Genomic DNA, 15,580 nt, shown 5'->3' on the forward strand with positions numbered 1-15,580 from the left:
TCTTTGAGAACTTAAGATTGTTGAGATCTTAAATGACAGGAAGAGACAACAGATTTAAAGAGAGGAAGAAAGTGTTGTGTTTATACGTTGTGAAGAGGTGTTAGTTACTAACAGAAATCCCAGGCTATTATTCTGTCTCTGACTTTTAATGAACGCATAGTCAGTAAATTGTTTAGCTGACCTGATTCTGGAGATACCTGGAGTCTTTCTTGTTATATTATTGTTTTGGGAGTTCCCACCTACTGTCTTTGTTTCTCTTTGGTTTGTGGTTTAATTTACAAGGCAGATCAAAGCACATTTCCAGTCCAGTTGTTGGGGCTCACTCTTTTCTGTCTCATTCCAGAAGACACAGCCCTAGCTAGGGGCATTTACTAGACAACATGAAAATTCAAGCACAGCTGGAACCCTGAAATACCAAACAAAATGCTACAGCACACAGATCATCACAGGAGAATGTTTCACATTTTTGTTCTGGACATTTTTTGAGGCTTTGGAGTCCAAAATACCCACCCAATAAATAATTGCAATTTAGAATTTGGGTAAAATGCAGAAATGGAGAAGACTACTACAATCATATTCTTTAATAAAATTTCATATTATTTTTTACATTGACCACATTTTACCAAATTTAAGTAATAGTTGAAGATCATCTAATTCGTATTACATGTTGATGTTCACATAAGTTCAAATTCTGTTTTAGGAAGTTAACACTGAAAGACTGCATTTACTCTGAGCCTTATTTTGAAAGATGATTTTCTTGCTGCAATAAAAACCTGCTAATAACACATGAACAAAGTGGTTGGTACTGTTTGTGCCTTTAAGACCATAGTTCAAAAGAATTAAGCAAATGTGATAACAAAGGTAAGACAAACATAACCTTTCTTCTCTTTCAAAAATCCAGAGAATAGGGCCTGGAACCACATTCATTGATTTAATCAGAACCCCTTAAGTTTTGTGGTCTCATTAAACAATTTAGAGCAATGGACTGAATATTGTTAAAATGATAGCAAAACACATGGTTGCTCTCGACCACATAGTAAGAAAATAGTAAATTCTCTTACCCAACATAAAGAAAGCTAGGCTAGTAAGCTGCTTGATCCAACATTCATAATAAATAAAAATTATCTTATATACATATAATGATCCTATTTTCATAGTCTAAAATCGCAATATGCAATCTGACAATAAAATTGTGTCACATTCTGGGACTGGGAAGCCAACACACGAGAATTGCTAAAATATTTTTTGGTTTACGTAAAATAGTGGGACAGAATATTAAATCACGACTGTTCCAGAAGGTCTGAGACAGAGGTCAGTGAAATGCATGCTGTCCATCAATTATTAATTTTCAAAGAACTAGAATAGAGTATAATAAAATTAATGTAAATAATTCAATACAATTCAATAGTCTTTGGCTACTTAAAAAAATACATCAAAGTCTCATAATACCTTACAGGCATGAGCAAAAACGGTAGTAACTGGAAAGTAGCTTTTAAATTTTTTTTTCAACGTTTATTTATTTTTGGGACAGAGAGAGACAGAGGATGAACGGGGACAGAACTGGAAACAGAATTGGAAACAGGCTCCAGGCTCTGAGCCATCAGCCCAGAGCCCACGCGGGGCTGGAACTCATGGACCGCGAGATCGTGACCTGGCTGAAGTCGGACGCTTAACCGACTGCGCCACCCAGGCGCCCCTGGAAAGTAGCTTTAATAAAGAGCAGGCACTGGACGATTTTGACAGAATACCAAATAATCGTTTACTTTCAGGAAATAAACTGGTTAAGAGGATATCACTAAGGAGTTTTTGTTTTGCCATAAAAAGAAGGTGTTTTTTTTTTTTAAATCTATAGCTTAGAATAACTTTCTATACATTAGGATAATTTTAGAGTAGTCAGACTTTAAAATTATCTTGAAGTTTCAAATAATTCTTAAGATTCTAGATAACATATAGGACTATATTCCTTAGCATTCCTTTAAACCATTATTACAAACAAACATGCTTCACTTGAGAACATAGATTAAAAAGTTTTTTTCTTAGACTCCAGGGAAAATATACGCATGAAGGAAAACTTTTTTTCTCTAAGCATAAAAAATAATTTAGATGATGAAGAGGACCAAGTCAGGAGTCAGGAGACACAGGTATGACTTTAGGGAAATCATTTTCCCTCTAAGACCCCTTCCATCTATCTGATTCTAAGTTTAAAACATTCACTCCAAGCTATACAAAGTGACCTGGCATTTTCAAGTTTCTACACAGTACTTGGCAAAGTGTTTGGGGTTTTTTTTTTTTTTTTCACTTTAACCCTCCAATATTAAATAAATTGATACAAACCCTGTTTTGCAAATCTTTATGCCAGATTTCTAGAGATAGCAAGTTATTTTTCACTCATTCCACAACTTATGGAGTGTTTTCCATATTGAAAGCAGGATTGTAGACCAAACTTGAAATATTATGATTGTTACAGCCCCTGGGAACAAATGACTACCTGAAAAGCTCACATGACTGCTTCAGGCCCAACCTCAGACACATGAGAAAACAGGGAAACAGCCAGTATTCTACTTGCTTCCTGGTTCAGGGCAGTGATTCCAGAATTTGAGGGAATACAGGAGGGATCTCCAGACAGGCTTGTTAAAATACAGCTTTAGGAGGTGCACTCCTGCGTGTGTCAGCATCTGGGGATAGTGCTTCCTAATCTGTCTACATTTTTCACAAATATATTCTTTCCCACCCCTCCACACCTCTGGAAGTTATTTGAGGGCTTTACTCTCTCCTCCAGCCCCCCTCCCCGCAAGAAAACCACTGTGTTGTAGTGATAAAAGAGTCAGAGTCAGGAGCCAACGAGTGGCTACGTGACCTTGAATAAGTTATTTAACGTCTCTAGGTCTCAGTCTTCTCATCAGATAGAAGTTGAACAAGGAATCTCCACCGTCCCTTCCATGCTCAGATGCCGAAGACTTTAAGAACCTAACAGGTCAACTTGGGAAATCGTGAAGATGGGGAGAATTTGTTAAGATCGTCTCATTCTGCCATCCAAACACCCCAGCAAGTGGGTATAATTCCTCCCTCTGGTCCCCTCATCACAACAGGAGGAAAAGTGAGGAGAGGTTGGAATTGGGATTGGAATCGAGGGGGAGAAGCCTACGAAGCCTGCCAGAGTTTCGTTTGGCAAGTAGCCGGAATCATTCTTCGTCCTCCTCCTCGTCGTTCTGGTCCTGGTAGCGAATGTAGACCACCAGCATGACAAAGCCCATGAGGATGCACAGGGAGCCCACGACCAGGTAGGCGATGCCCAGGAAGGGATTCTTGCCGCCCATCCACGAGATGTTGCTGAAGACGAGGAGCTTGTGGCCGCCGAAGGCTCGCACCGGGTAGTTATAGGTGATGTTGACGAGGTAGGCGCCGCGCGGCAGCCCGGCCGAGTAGTTGCCCTGGCGGATGCGCGCGTACAGCTTGCGGAACGTGGGCAGCGCCGCCGTGCGCATCCACACCACGAAGTCCTGGTTGATGAAGCCGGTGTTGTTCGGGTCGGGGCTCAGCTCGTAGACCGGCCTGTGCCAGTTGGGCGGGGGCGCGGTGCCGTGGAAAGCCAGCGCCAGACTGCCGTTCACCAGCGGCGGGTTGCGGAACTTGACGTGGCAGTCGGTCCACCAGGCGATGCCGGTGCGATCGAGCGGCACCTCGACGTAGGGCTCGCCGGGCCGGCGCTGGTGCCACAGCGAGAAGGTGTCGTTGAAGAGGCTGTTGGCGATGGCGCCGCAGGGCGCGATGGGCAGGCCGGTGGCGCTGCGCTGGTAGGGGGCGCACTCGTTGGCCGGGTGGCGCAGCGCGCTGGGCAGCCCGCTCAGCTGCGAGTCGTCGCGGGACACTCCGTAGCGCCGGTTATTTTGGTAGAAATTGGTCAGCTCGTAGTAGAGGTACACGGGGCCCGGGAAGAGCTCGGGCAGCGAGAAGTACCAGGCGCACGAGCAGCGAAGCGGCGGTGCGCGGCCCTGGTCGGCCAGGGCGCACGCCGAGCAGTTGCCGGTGCCCGGGTTGCCCGTGTAGTCGTACTCGAGCTCCTTGATGCCATTGGAGGAGTAGAAGAGGCCCAGGCCCAGGCCGATGAAGGCCAGGCCCGCGCAGAAGAAGAGCGGCAGCGCGATGCTGGCCGACAGCAGCGGCTGCCAGGCGGGGAGGCGCTGCTGCGTGAACGCAGTGTTGTCGGGCTGGTGGGCGCCCGGGGCCGTGGCGCTCCAGGTCATGGCGGCCGCGCCGGGACGGACGCGCGGACGGGCGGAGTGCCGCTAGGAGGTGGCCAGCGGGGGCGCCGCCCCAGCGCGCAGGGCGAGCCCGGGGGCCGCTCCCGGCCGAGGTTTCCGCCGGCTTCGGTGAGGGTGGGGGCCGGCCCCGCCTCCGGTCCCGCACAGGTGAGTCTCGGTGTTCTTCGTGCGGTGACCCGACCCCTCAGTTCCGCCTGGGCCCAGGTGATCCCGGCCGGTTCCGCCCCTGCCGGTAATCGGCAGCCGCGCGCCCCGCCTCTTCGGAGGTGAGCCGTGCGGGCGTTGGTCTCCACACCTGGCGGGTCCTCGGCTCGGGTTTCCTCTCCATCTGGGTGGGTCCGGCCGCCAGCTCCTCCTCGCCGACGTGAGTGGCGGCCCCAGGCTGCCTCTCGGCGGCTCCTACCTGGCTCAGGTACCACCTTCGCTTCCGCCTTCCAAGTGACTAGGCCAGTTTTTCCCCCCCGAGATCATCGGAGCTGCAGCCTTCAGCACAAAGTCCACTGAGAGATTGCATCGTGGCTCCTTGAGACTTGAAGATTTCAGGTTATCAATCCTCTTTTATCTGTGAAGATGGTGTGTGTGTGTGTGTGTGTGTGTGTGTGTGACTCTAGACCCTCTTGTCTTTGTAGGTTAACGTATGGACCCCCTTTCAGTCAACTTTTTTTTTTTTTCAACGTTTATTTATTTTTGGGACAGAGAGAGACAGAGCATGAACGGGGGAGGGGCAGAGAGAGAGGGAGACACAGAATCGGAAACTGGGTCCAGGCTCCGAGCCATCAGCCCAGAGCCCGACGCGGGGCTCGAACTCACGGACCGCGAGATCGTGACCTGGCTGAAGTCGGACGCTTAACCGACTGCGCCACCCAGGCGCCCCTCAGTCAACTTTTAACCACGAATTGGCATGCCGAGAGATTACGCGAAGCTGTTATTAATTCAATGCTTGCGTTCAAATTCTAGCATTTTTTTTTTTTTAAAGAAGAATGATATTTCGGCCAGGTGCACCAATCTGGCTGCAAAGCTAAGAAAAGTAGAAAGTTCTCTAAAAAAGTGACTCTTAAAAAAGAGAATCAAAGACTACAAGAGGTTCAGAGTCTTTAAATATCTCTAGCTGCTGAAAAAAACACACAAGAATAAAAAATGCATCAGACTACCTGTGATTTCCTTTTCTTTTCAGATTATTTGCTTGACTGGAGAAAGGTCTGGTCCCAGGTCCCAAAAGACCTCGCTGCTATCCACAGTCAAGGACTTTGGGAGTGTTTGGCCTAAGGAGGTGAACTACAAGGATTTATTGTAAACAGAACCCAAATTAGCTCTGGAACATTGCTTGGGATTGTGGCTTTTATGTCTAGTTTGATACAGTATACACAAGGGGGTATCTGGCCATTTCAGCTTTGTGCTAAATCCCCCCTAGGTATTGAGGGGTTTCTGCCTCTTCTCCAGCTCATAAAATGCAAACAACGTAAATATTTTCTATATTACACTTTTGCACCTAGAATAGTATATTGCATTCAGGAGTTGTTCAAAGCCCATTGAAATTTGGAAAGTTAAAATTCTTGCTAAATTAAACAGGAATTTCTTAAAAGCATCTCCTAAGTGGTCAGTCCTGTGGTAAGTACTGTAAAAGACATGAGAGAATTAGACTAAAAAGGACCCTTGACCTCATGGCATTTGCAGTCTGATAGGGGATATATTACTTCAAAGTAAGAAAGAATCAAAATGGCCAATAGATGGCATATAGTCAAGTACCAAATTGTACTTTACAGGAATGATACTAAAATTAAGAAGTAATTATTATTTTTAAATTTTATTTTTTTAAGTTTGTTTATTTTGAGAGAGAGCATGCAAGCAGGGAGGGGCAGAGAGAGAGGGAGAGTTAGTTTAATAATGAAAAATTCATTATCTTATTGAATGGGATCAATGCAGGTTGGAAGCCTTAGCTGTTGGAGGCTACTGAAGGAACCCTTGTGACTTGAATTCCACATCCCTCATGTCTAATTGTACCCCAAGAGAGGAAATTCCACCATTGGCAACAAGTTCCTATAGTCCGACCTAGTCTCCACTATACCTTTTCTTCAATAAGACAAAAGGACCAATAGTTCTCTGTATCATTAGGGTTGAGTTCAATCTACATTTCTATCATCAAATCATCAGTCATCCAGACAGCACACAAAACTAGGAAAAATAGGAAAAAAATCAGTCCTCAAAACTTAATCTAGCAGATCTTAAGCCTAACAATTGTCATGCCACTACTCCCCTGAAAGTATGAGACCTTCTGTTGAGCTGAGAGCCTTTCCAGCTGTACCCACCCCCCCCCCCCCCCCCGCCCCTGGATGGAAGGCAACAGCATATGCATATTCATTCTGCTAATTAAGGTAACACCAGAGTGTTGCAAAAGCCAAGAGGAGAGTATTTAAAGGCAGGGAATAGTCAACAGGGTGAAACACAGCTGAGGGTTCAAGTGTGATAGGAAATGAAAAGGAGCCATTGCATTCAACTTCTGTGAAACAATATGGGTGTTGGGGTTGGAGGAGTCAGGCTCTATCAGGTGAGGAAAAGGGGAAGTGGAGACAGCCAAGGTAGAACAACTCTAGAGATGTGGGGAGCAGGGAAGGAGAAAGACAGGTGGTAGTCATTTAGAAGAGTATGTATCTCAAAGGAAAGGCTTCTTTATAGATGGCAGACAAATGTTTATTCTGGGGGGAAAAGAAAATAGCTCAAGCAAGGTTGCAGATGGGTGATACTGGATGGTACAAAGGCAGGAGCAGGCAGTGGGTCCAGAGAACAGGTGCAGGGTCACCTCACCTCTGAAATTGGTGGACATGGAGTAAGGATGGATGCAAAATGCAACTGGGCTTTGGGCTCAGTTCAAGAGAAGGAAGCTTTCATTTAATAATTTCTTCTAGGGAGTAAAATACAAGGTCATATCCAAAGAGAAGAGAGAGGAGAGGGAGAGGGGACTGCCCAGGAACATGTGAAGGTGTGTTGAATGGCTTTGTCTGGGGGAGTCCTGCCACCCAGGCTGAGAGAAAGCAAGTGATTGAACATGTCCAGTGGATGGGGGTTTTCAAGGCAGGTGAATTGGAAAGATAAACGTTCAGGATAGGTGCTGTTCTTGCTGGAGAGGTGGCCAAAGTGAGATGTCTTATTAAGCTGAATGGCAGGCAAAATGAAACCAAACTGGTGGATCTAAAGGAAACAGACCAGAGACTGGCAGTCCTAATGATGTTAATGAGCAGGTGGCATGAAAGCTGGGAGAGAAAAAGTGCTGGTATAAGATGGGATGTTAAAGATTTTGGAGGTGGAGTAGTGCTGAGATCCATGTGTGTGTCCTATTTCCTGCACCAGCTTGGAAGTTCCAGGAGGTCAAGGATTGATATACATCATTGTGCCTCTCAGAATTCATTGTATGATAAGGGTTCTGACCTTGTGTCTTTCATTTGATTATATGTGTTGTCATGGTGCCTTAAAGGACACTTTGGATCATGTAAATTCTTCTCAATACCAAAAAGGTGAAGAAGTGAGCTCATTCTAAACAATTCTTTATCGCATCTCTTTATTATGAAGAGAACTCAACGTGAAAGAAAAAGGCATTTGCAATCATAATACTCCCCAAATCACTTCATTTTCTATTTTATCCATAGAAATATTTAATTTCTAATTGGTTGAATGTTATGAAAATACAATTTTTATCATTCTGCTTGTTAAGTTATCTCCTTTTGGGATAAGAAATAAAAATAAACATTTTTCCATGTTTTTTTGTTGTCTTCCTACATTTTTAAATGGTCCCCAAATTCATGGGTCTACCACATTAAATACCACTCTTCTATTGTGGGGCATATAGATTATTTCCAGTTTTTCAGTATTCCAAAGAATATGATAATGGACATCTTTTTGCATATAGCCTTTTTTTTTTTTTAAAGCTATTTCCTTAGGATAAACGTCTAAAAGTAGGAAAGGGGCTTAAAAGTGAAACTCTTTAAAGATACATACTAGAAGAATATCTGACACTGCCATAGTAATGTGAACTTTGCTACGTTCACCAAAATCTTGCCAAAAAAAACCAGTTGTTAACCACAGAATATGTTTAGTTTATGCTAATAGACTATTAGATACTAGGGGAAGCAGTATAGGATCGGGGAAGGAATGCTGCTTGACTCTAAGGAAGTCCAAGTTCTACTCTAGAGTTCTTCAGGAATAAATGACCTTGTCAGATTGCTTAACTACCCTGGTCTCCTGACTGCTTATCTGTATGACTATGTTTGCCAAAATGATAGTGAATATCTCATTCTTTTTCTTCTTTCTTCTTCTTCCCCTTCTCCTTCTCCTTTTTCTTCTTCTAAGTGGATTTCACTCCTACCGAGGAGCCCAATGTGGGGCTTGAACTCAGGGCGCTGAGATCAAGACCTGAGCTGAGAACAAGAGTCAGAAGCTTAACCAAATGAGCCACCCAGGCACCCCACCCCCCATCTCTTTCAATGCAAACATTTCTGTTCTTAGTCATCTTGAGAAGTTATCTTTATACTGACTCATTGAATAGTTACCATTTATTGAGTACTTGCTGTGGGCCACTCTATAAGTGCTTTATATACATTATCTCATCTAATCCACACCACAAACTTATGTGGGAAGTACTATTATTAAACCTATTGAGCTGATGCAGAACTAAGATTTAGGCTAAGGAAGTGGAGGCTGACCAATTTCTCATGGAGGTCAATGGGAGATCAGGAAGTTAAAGACCAGCTTACTTCTTACATCCTGCATTTTCAACCACTACACTGTAATGCCTGGGCATACATACTTCCTCCTAAAAGAACCCAAAACACTTCAACCTTGAACCAGTTTTTAGTATTGCACATCTTATACCCCAAAGATAAAAGAATTCCATGCCACTCATGGAGAATCCCGGAACATATGAGTTGGCTTATTTTTGTTTAACAAAAGCTATTATTTTGAAGCCAGCTTTTGTTTAGCATGCCTATTTCTCTTGCTAAAGTAAAAGTAACTTCACTGGTCTGGCTATACTCAATTTTTGCATTTATTTCATTTAATTCATGACTATATATCTTACTGTAATAGAGCCAGGATTTTTAATTGGCATTCCCTTACGTAAGTTTATACTACTCAGGATTGTTGCCTATTACTCTGCCCATGGGGCAACTTTTATTTAAAAGGAATCAAATTAAATTGCTTCATAAAATTACAGCATGTGTTCAGAAAAGTTTTAAAAAATTCACTGTGCCTGGACTTCATTTTTCATTAGAAACTATATTCAACAGACTTCCTGTTTCAAAAATTATGAGTTGGTACCCCCTAGTGGAAGATACAAAGCAACTTCAGTTAACTACTACTAAAAGTTCTGGAGGTACGAAAGACAGGAATTCTCTGTGCTCCTTGCTGCAGTGTGTGGGTCCTCTTGTCACTAATTTATTGAGAAATGGTAGAGATCAGTTGTGAGAAGAGCTGCAGGGGGCAGTGTAAAAGAAAAATGAGGTAGGTGACAATAGGTCTTAAGTGGCATTGACTTCAGGTATGGGATGGCCATGTTAAAAGATGGTGGATAAACCAGCCAGGATGGGATCGGACTTGAACCATGTGGTTGGAGTTTGGTTGAAGGGTGTGTGCTTGGTGAGTTGGTAGAAGAAAGGCCCAAAATGTGAGGAGGACAAGTTGGTTGAGAGGGGAAAGAAGAGCTCTGGAACTGGAAAAGTTAAATCACAGTGGAATTGAACTATCCAGTATGAAAGATGGGAGGGGGTTTATCCCCAGGTGAGGGCTAGGGGAGGGAGGAGACACCAAAGCTGAGCAGTGTTTTTGGAACCAGCAAATCTGTTGAGGGTGGAGGCCACCCACCTTCCTCTGCCATCCCTCTGTCCCTGCGAAGGTGGAACTCACTGGATTGGGGATGGCCTCACTGAAGACTCTAGTATACATACTGGCTTTCCCTTTCACAGTGACAATATCTATTTGAAACTTTAGGAAGTTTCACTTGTGTATCAGAAATACATAGCTAAGCATTTAAAATTTTTCAAGAAGTTATCATATTGTGAAATTAAATAAAATAGATGTCTGGGTCCTGAGAGGGCAAAGCCATATGTTCTAACATTCATAAGCTGGGGAGGGAGGGCTGACATCTTAGGAAAACGGGAGGTCCCTAAGAAAGATGTGCTTCGATGCTCTTCCCTGTTGGATAATATTAATAAACTGGATGAACATACTTTGAATTCCATTATCTAGGTCACTGATTCAAATGTTTAAATACCTTGGCCAAACACCCTAGGAACCTGTACCTGTCATGTGTGCTGATCAACATTGACTTGTTAACATTCAATCTGTAGATTGTATATCCATAGAAGGTTGCGGGGGCCCCTGGCCTTTCTCTCTGAATAGTATATCTGCACTTGATCTTGGCCAAAAGGCCGAGAAACGATCTGAATAGTATATCTGAATTTGTGGTGGTTGTGTTTAAAATTGTAGTTTTCTTTCTGTAGGAAAAGTACCATGATGATGGCTGCATTGTGTCAAATTCTAAACCAAAGTTTAGGAATCTTAAAGGGACCAGGACCCTAGATGATACCTTATCCACTGGTTTCCAAACTGGCCAAGTAGCAAAATAATTGGGGCTGGTAAGGGGCAGTGTTTAAAAATACATATTCCATCTGCCCTTTTCACTAAATCACAATCCCCAGGGGCTGGTGCCAAGGAAGCTTACTCAGAGCAATCTGATGATAACCCATCTTTGGGAGCCACTAATCTACTCCAGCCTCATAATCCTTTCAGGGAATTCTCTTTGATCTTTGTAAGGATTTCTGCGATGCAAGGAACAGAAACCCAAGCCAACTTTAGTAAAGGGGTGGCTATTGTTCAGAGATGAGGAATCTCGCACAAGGAAGGAACTGAAGGAAATAGATCTGGCTCTCACAGGAATAGAAAGTCATCAGGCAGCTTCCCCTCTCTCTGCATTGTTTGTCCCTGCTTCTCTCTGTACTTCAGCAGGCCACCTTCATTAGCAGCACTTAGTTTTAGTCCTCCAAGTCTTGGGCCTTGCATGGCTTTGGGTTGTCCCAGCTCTGACTTGAGTACCAGTGCTGGATCACGTCACAACTCCTCCTGACTCCAGCAGACATATTCTTCAGTTCAAGAGAGACTCCAGGTTGGGTCAGGGGTCCAGCCCTGGTTCAATCTATTGTGGCAGGGGTGGAGAAAGGTCTCATGACATACACATGACTGCCTACATTAAACTCCTCAGTAAAGGTTGAAGGGACTCTTCCAAAGGAGGGGAAGTACAGTCTGGGTAAGAACTCAAATGGTGTCTACCATAACTTTGTATGTAGGAAATCATTTGGGCTCTGCTTGAACACTTCTTGTGACAGGGAACTCACCATTTTGTGAGGTCCATTCCTTTTCCAGTTCCAAGCACTCAACAGCTTCTTTAGTAATAACCATCATATATTCTAAGTTCATTCTCTGGAATGATGCAGAATAAACTTACTCCTTGCTCGTTAAGAACTCTGAAGATGGCTTTCGTGTTCATCTCAAGATTTTTATTTCCACACCATGCATACTTAGTTCCTTGACCTGGTCCTTGCTGGATCTAGCCTTTCATCATTCTGGTCTCCTTCTTTTGCACATGGCTTGAGTTGGTAGATGTTTTTATTAAAGTATTTGCTTACTTAAAAATCGTGATTTTTTTTAAAGGATTGAGAGTGGCTTTAAAATATGCAATAGAACGACATAAAAAATATCCTTCAAAGCAAAAGAATGAAGGCAAAGGGGATACATTTCATAAAATAAGCAGAAGCTGAGAGAGAAATTGGTTCAAGAAGCACCTTCCATGTGGTCTGCACAATTTCTTCTTCAGCTTTCTAGTGGCCAGCCCAAAGAGAGAATGATGGATCACTGCATTCATGAGAGAAAAACAAAGCATCAGCCCAGAAGAATTTAAACGATTTCTGGTGCAAAGAACAGGAAATATTTTCTCCTTGGGGTTCCCCCAGAGAAGATGTAAAACCAGGTAAACAATATTTTTAACAATATCCTTGCAGTAAATATTGTAGCCATTTCCTAGGACTGTTTCTTACAAGGTCTGCCAAAGTGAGGTATAATGGTGTTTGGTCAAAGCACAGTTCAGTGAAGACATTCTAGGGAGGCTATGTGATCAGTCTGGGTGTGCCACTCTGTGGTTCTTTGCCCCAGTATCTGTGGATTGGTGTTAGAAAATCTAGAAATGGTTTTCAAGCTGTGCTCTGAGGGCCTGATCAGTGGTAGGATTTCAAGTTTCCCATTCCTTCCCTGCATCCCATTTTCTGACCCTGGAATTCTAGAAAGAGACGGTTGAACAAGGATTCTATGGTTAAAAAAGAGATTTGAAAACTGCTGACATAAAAGAATGGGCACACTGCTATCCTTCAGGTAATCTACCATAGATAATGCTCATTTCCCAAAGTTTTCAATAGTCAAGGAGCAGCAGTGAGTTCCAAGATTAACCATCCTCATAAGTTCCTAAAGCACAGGACTTCTAATGTTGCCAGTTAAACTCAGAGCCATATGTTGTAATAATCAAGTGAGCTAGGGAGGGTTGACAACTTTTTATTAAATCTGAGGTGTTTGACAATGACATATGGTGGACAGAAGGCCACCGCACCTCCACTTTGAGGTGGGCTAGGAAAGGACTGCCTGTAAGTGCTCAGATTCTCCTTAAGAAATAATTTGGTGTTTGCTCTAACAAGATAATACAGTACAGCCTCAATGATTTTAGCCTGAAAAAATTTTAAATCTCTGATAACCAAACATCTATCTTATCTAAAAGCAAATCTCAGTAAATCACTCATTGAACATCTAGCTTTTTATATCATTCATTGAACATCTAGCTTTTTATACCGAGAAGCATATACATAAGTTTAAAAATGTAATATATATAAAACTAGAAAGTTTTGGATTCAGAGCAACTAGCTTTTCTTTGTGATAATAATAGATAGGATCCGCTCTGTATCAGTGCCATTCTGGTTCATGATACTAAAGAAAACCTGGCATTGATGTGCCGGAGAAAGCCCATCTCTCTATTCCTGGTAATTGGAATACATGCTGTTTCTGATCCATCAATGGACTGTTATTCCTGACCTCGAAACACAGTGGCATGAAGTGCAGGTTCCTTATCAGCCCTGTGACTGAGGTTGGGAACGGGCCTGGCGAATCAGTACTGAGCATGAGAATCTTGGCTTATCACTGATTTCAGTCCTCAGAATCAAAGATTATGGAAAGATCAATGAATGCCGCAAACACTCTTAAGTTTTTATCAGATTATACCACAATGTTGACGAAGAGTTTAATAATGATCAGTGGTAGAATAGGTGTGCCTACAACTCGCGTTGTGTAGAACATTAGCCCAAGAAACCCAGAGCTTATTCAAGCAGGAAAGTGACATGCATTTTAGATAGATCACCTAGTAAATTAGGAGAAGAGTAAATGATTGCCCTTAGGAAAAATGTGATAGACTAACCTCTGGTCCAGTCAATAAAGAAAAATTTCTATTAAATGCCAACATGGGCTCTTCCCCATCTATTCACAAAACCATGTCATAACTCAATTTTTTTAAAGTTCTGCGGGAATAATGTGTATGTATGAGGATCCCTGTGTTTTGTGGCTGCAGATGATCAGAGTGGAAGTGGGAAGTTGCAAAATTAATCAAATGTCAAGTAATCTTTATTAATCTCCCAGAAGGCAACAAGAATCTGTTGGGGCAAAATCCCAAATGCCTGGTTGACCACAGCTACATGGACGGATAGAACTCTACCTTCTTAGAGGGCCTGCCAGCTGGTGCCAGAAGTGGATGCATCTGGCTATCTGCAGGACCTTTTGACCTCATTTTAAATGACTACGACAGGGACAGCACGCCAGAGCCAAAAGCCTGGTGGGTTGTGGAGCAAGGATGACAGCAACAAAGCTTGTTGACAGGCTTGTGAAGGACTGGTCCCAAGTCTTCCTTCCAAAAGCAGGGGAAAGACCGCCCATTGTGCCCTCCCTGTAGGTTCACACAGCCCACCTCAGGTCATCTTTACATCCAGTTTGGGACATGATGCCTCATCCCACCATTGATATGGCAGCACTCCCTCTGTCTACCTTGTACAAACACATGCCACTTGCCAAGAAACACAAATCACTTGGTTCTCAAAACAGCTGAAGATAAAAATCTTTTTTTAGCAAGTAAATTAACTAGTATCAAAGCTCTCTCTTAGAAGGGATCTATGGCAGATGAATCTTCTCCAAGAGTTTAATTTAGCTCCATTTTTTTTGCCATTTTTATTTTATTGGCATCATTTAAAAATTTAATTTAATTTTTTTCAGGAATAGAATTTAGTGATTCATCAATTACATATAACACCCAGTGCTCATCCCAACAGTGTCCTCCTTAATGCCCCTCACCCCTTTAGCCCTCCCCCCTCCAACAACCTGCCAGCAACCCTCAGTTTATTCTCTGTATTTAAGAGTCTCTTATGGTTTGTCTCCCTCTCTGTTTTTATATTGTTTTTGCTTCTCTTCCCTTATATTAATCTGTTTTGTATCTTAAATTCCACATATGAGTGAAATCATATGATATTTGTCTTTCTCTGACTGACTTATTTCACTTAGCATAATAGACCCTAGTTCCATCCACATTGTTGCAAATGATAAGATTTCATTCTTTTTGATTGCCGAATAATATTCTATTCTGTGTGTGTGTGTGTGTGTGTGTGTGTGTGTGTGTGTGTGTGTATATATATATATATATATATATATATATATACGACATCTTCTTTATCCATTCATCAGTTGATGGACATTTGGGCTCTTTCCATACTTTGGCTATGTTGCTAGCACTGCTATAAACATTGGGGTATATGTGCCCCTCTGAATCAGCACTCCTGTATCCTTTGGATAGATACCTAGTAGTGCAATTGCTTGGTGGTAAGTAGGGTAGTTCTATTTTTAATTTTTTGAGGAACCTCCATACTGTTTTCAGAGTGGCTGCACCAGTTTGCATTCCCACCAACAGTGCAAAATTGTTCCTCTTTCTCCACATCCTCGCCGACATCTATTGTTGCCCGAGTTGTTAATTTCAGCCATTCTTCTAGGTGTGAGGTGGTATCTCATTGTGGTTTTGATGTGTATTTCCCTGATGATGAGTGATGTTGAGGTTTTTTTTTTTTTTATGTGTCTATTATCAATCTGGATGTCTTCTTTTAAAAGGTGTCTATTGATGTCTTTTGCCCATTTCTTCACTGGGCTATTTGTTTTTTGGGTGTTGACTTTGATAAGTTCTTTATAGACTTTGGATACTAACC

General features: G+C 42.8%; 1 protein-coding gene across 1 annotated transcript; it reads right to left on the reverse strand.

The window, feature by feature from the left end:
- Positions 1-1,696: 1,696 nt before the first annotated feature.
- On the reverse strand, positions 1,697-4,826 carry TMEM30B (transmembrane protein 30B). The gene has a single exon (XM_043556304.1). It carries the CDS (start codon positions 4,242-4,244, stop codon positions 3,183-3,185), a length of 1,062 nt encoding a protein of 353 aa, XP_043412239.1. The 5' UTR covers positions 4,245-4,826; the 3' UTR covers positions 1,697-3,182.
- Between the last annotated feature and the right edge of the window lie 10,754 nt (positions 4,827-15,580).

Source organism: Prionailurus bengalensis, chromosome B3 (genome assembly GCF_016509475.1).
Source record: "Prionailurus bengalensis isolate Pbe53 chromosome B3, Fcat_Pben_1.1_paternal_pri, whole genome shotgun sequence".
Taxonomy (NCBI): Eukaryota; Metazoa; Chordata; class Mammalia; order Carnivora; family Felidae; genus Prionailurus; species Prionailurus bengalensis.

Bases quoted from the DNA above. Each gene is read 5' to 3' on its own strand.
- TMEM30B (XM_043556304.1), bottom strand. From the start codon at position 4,244: ATGACCTGGAGCGCCACGGCCCCGGGCGCCCACCAGCCCGACAACACT.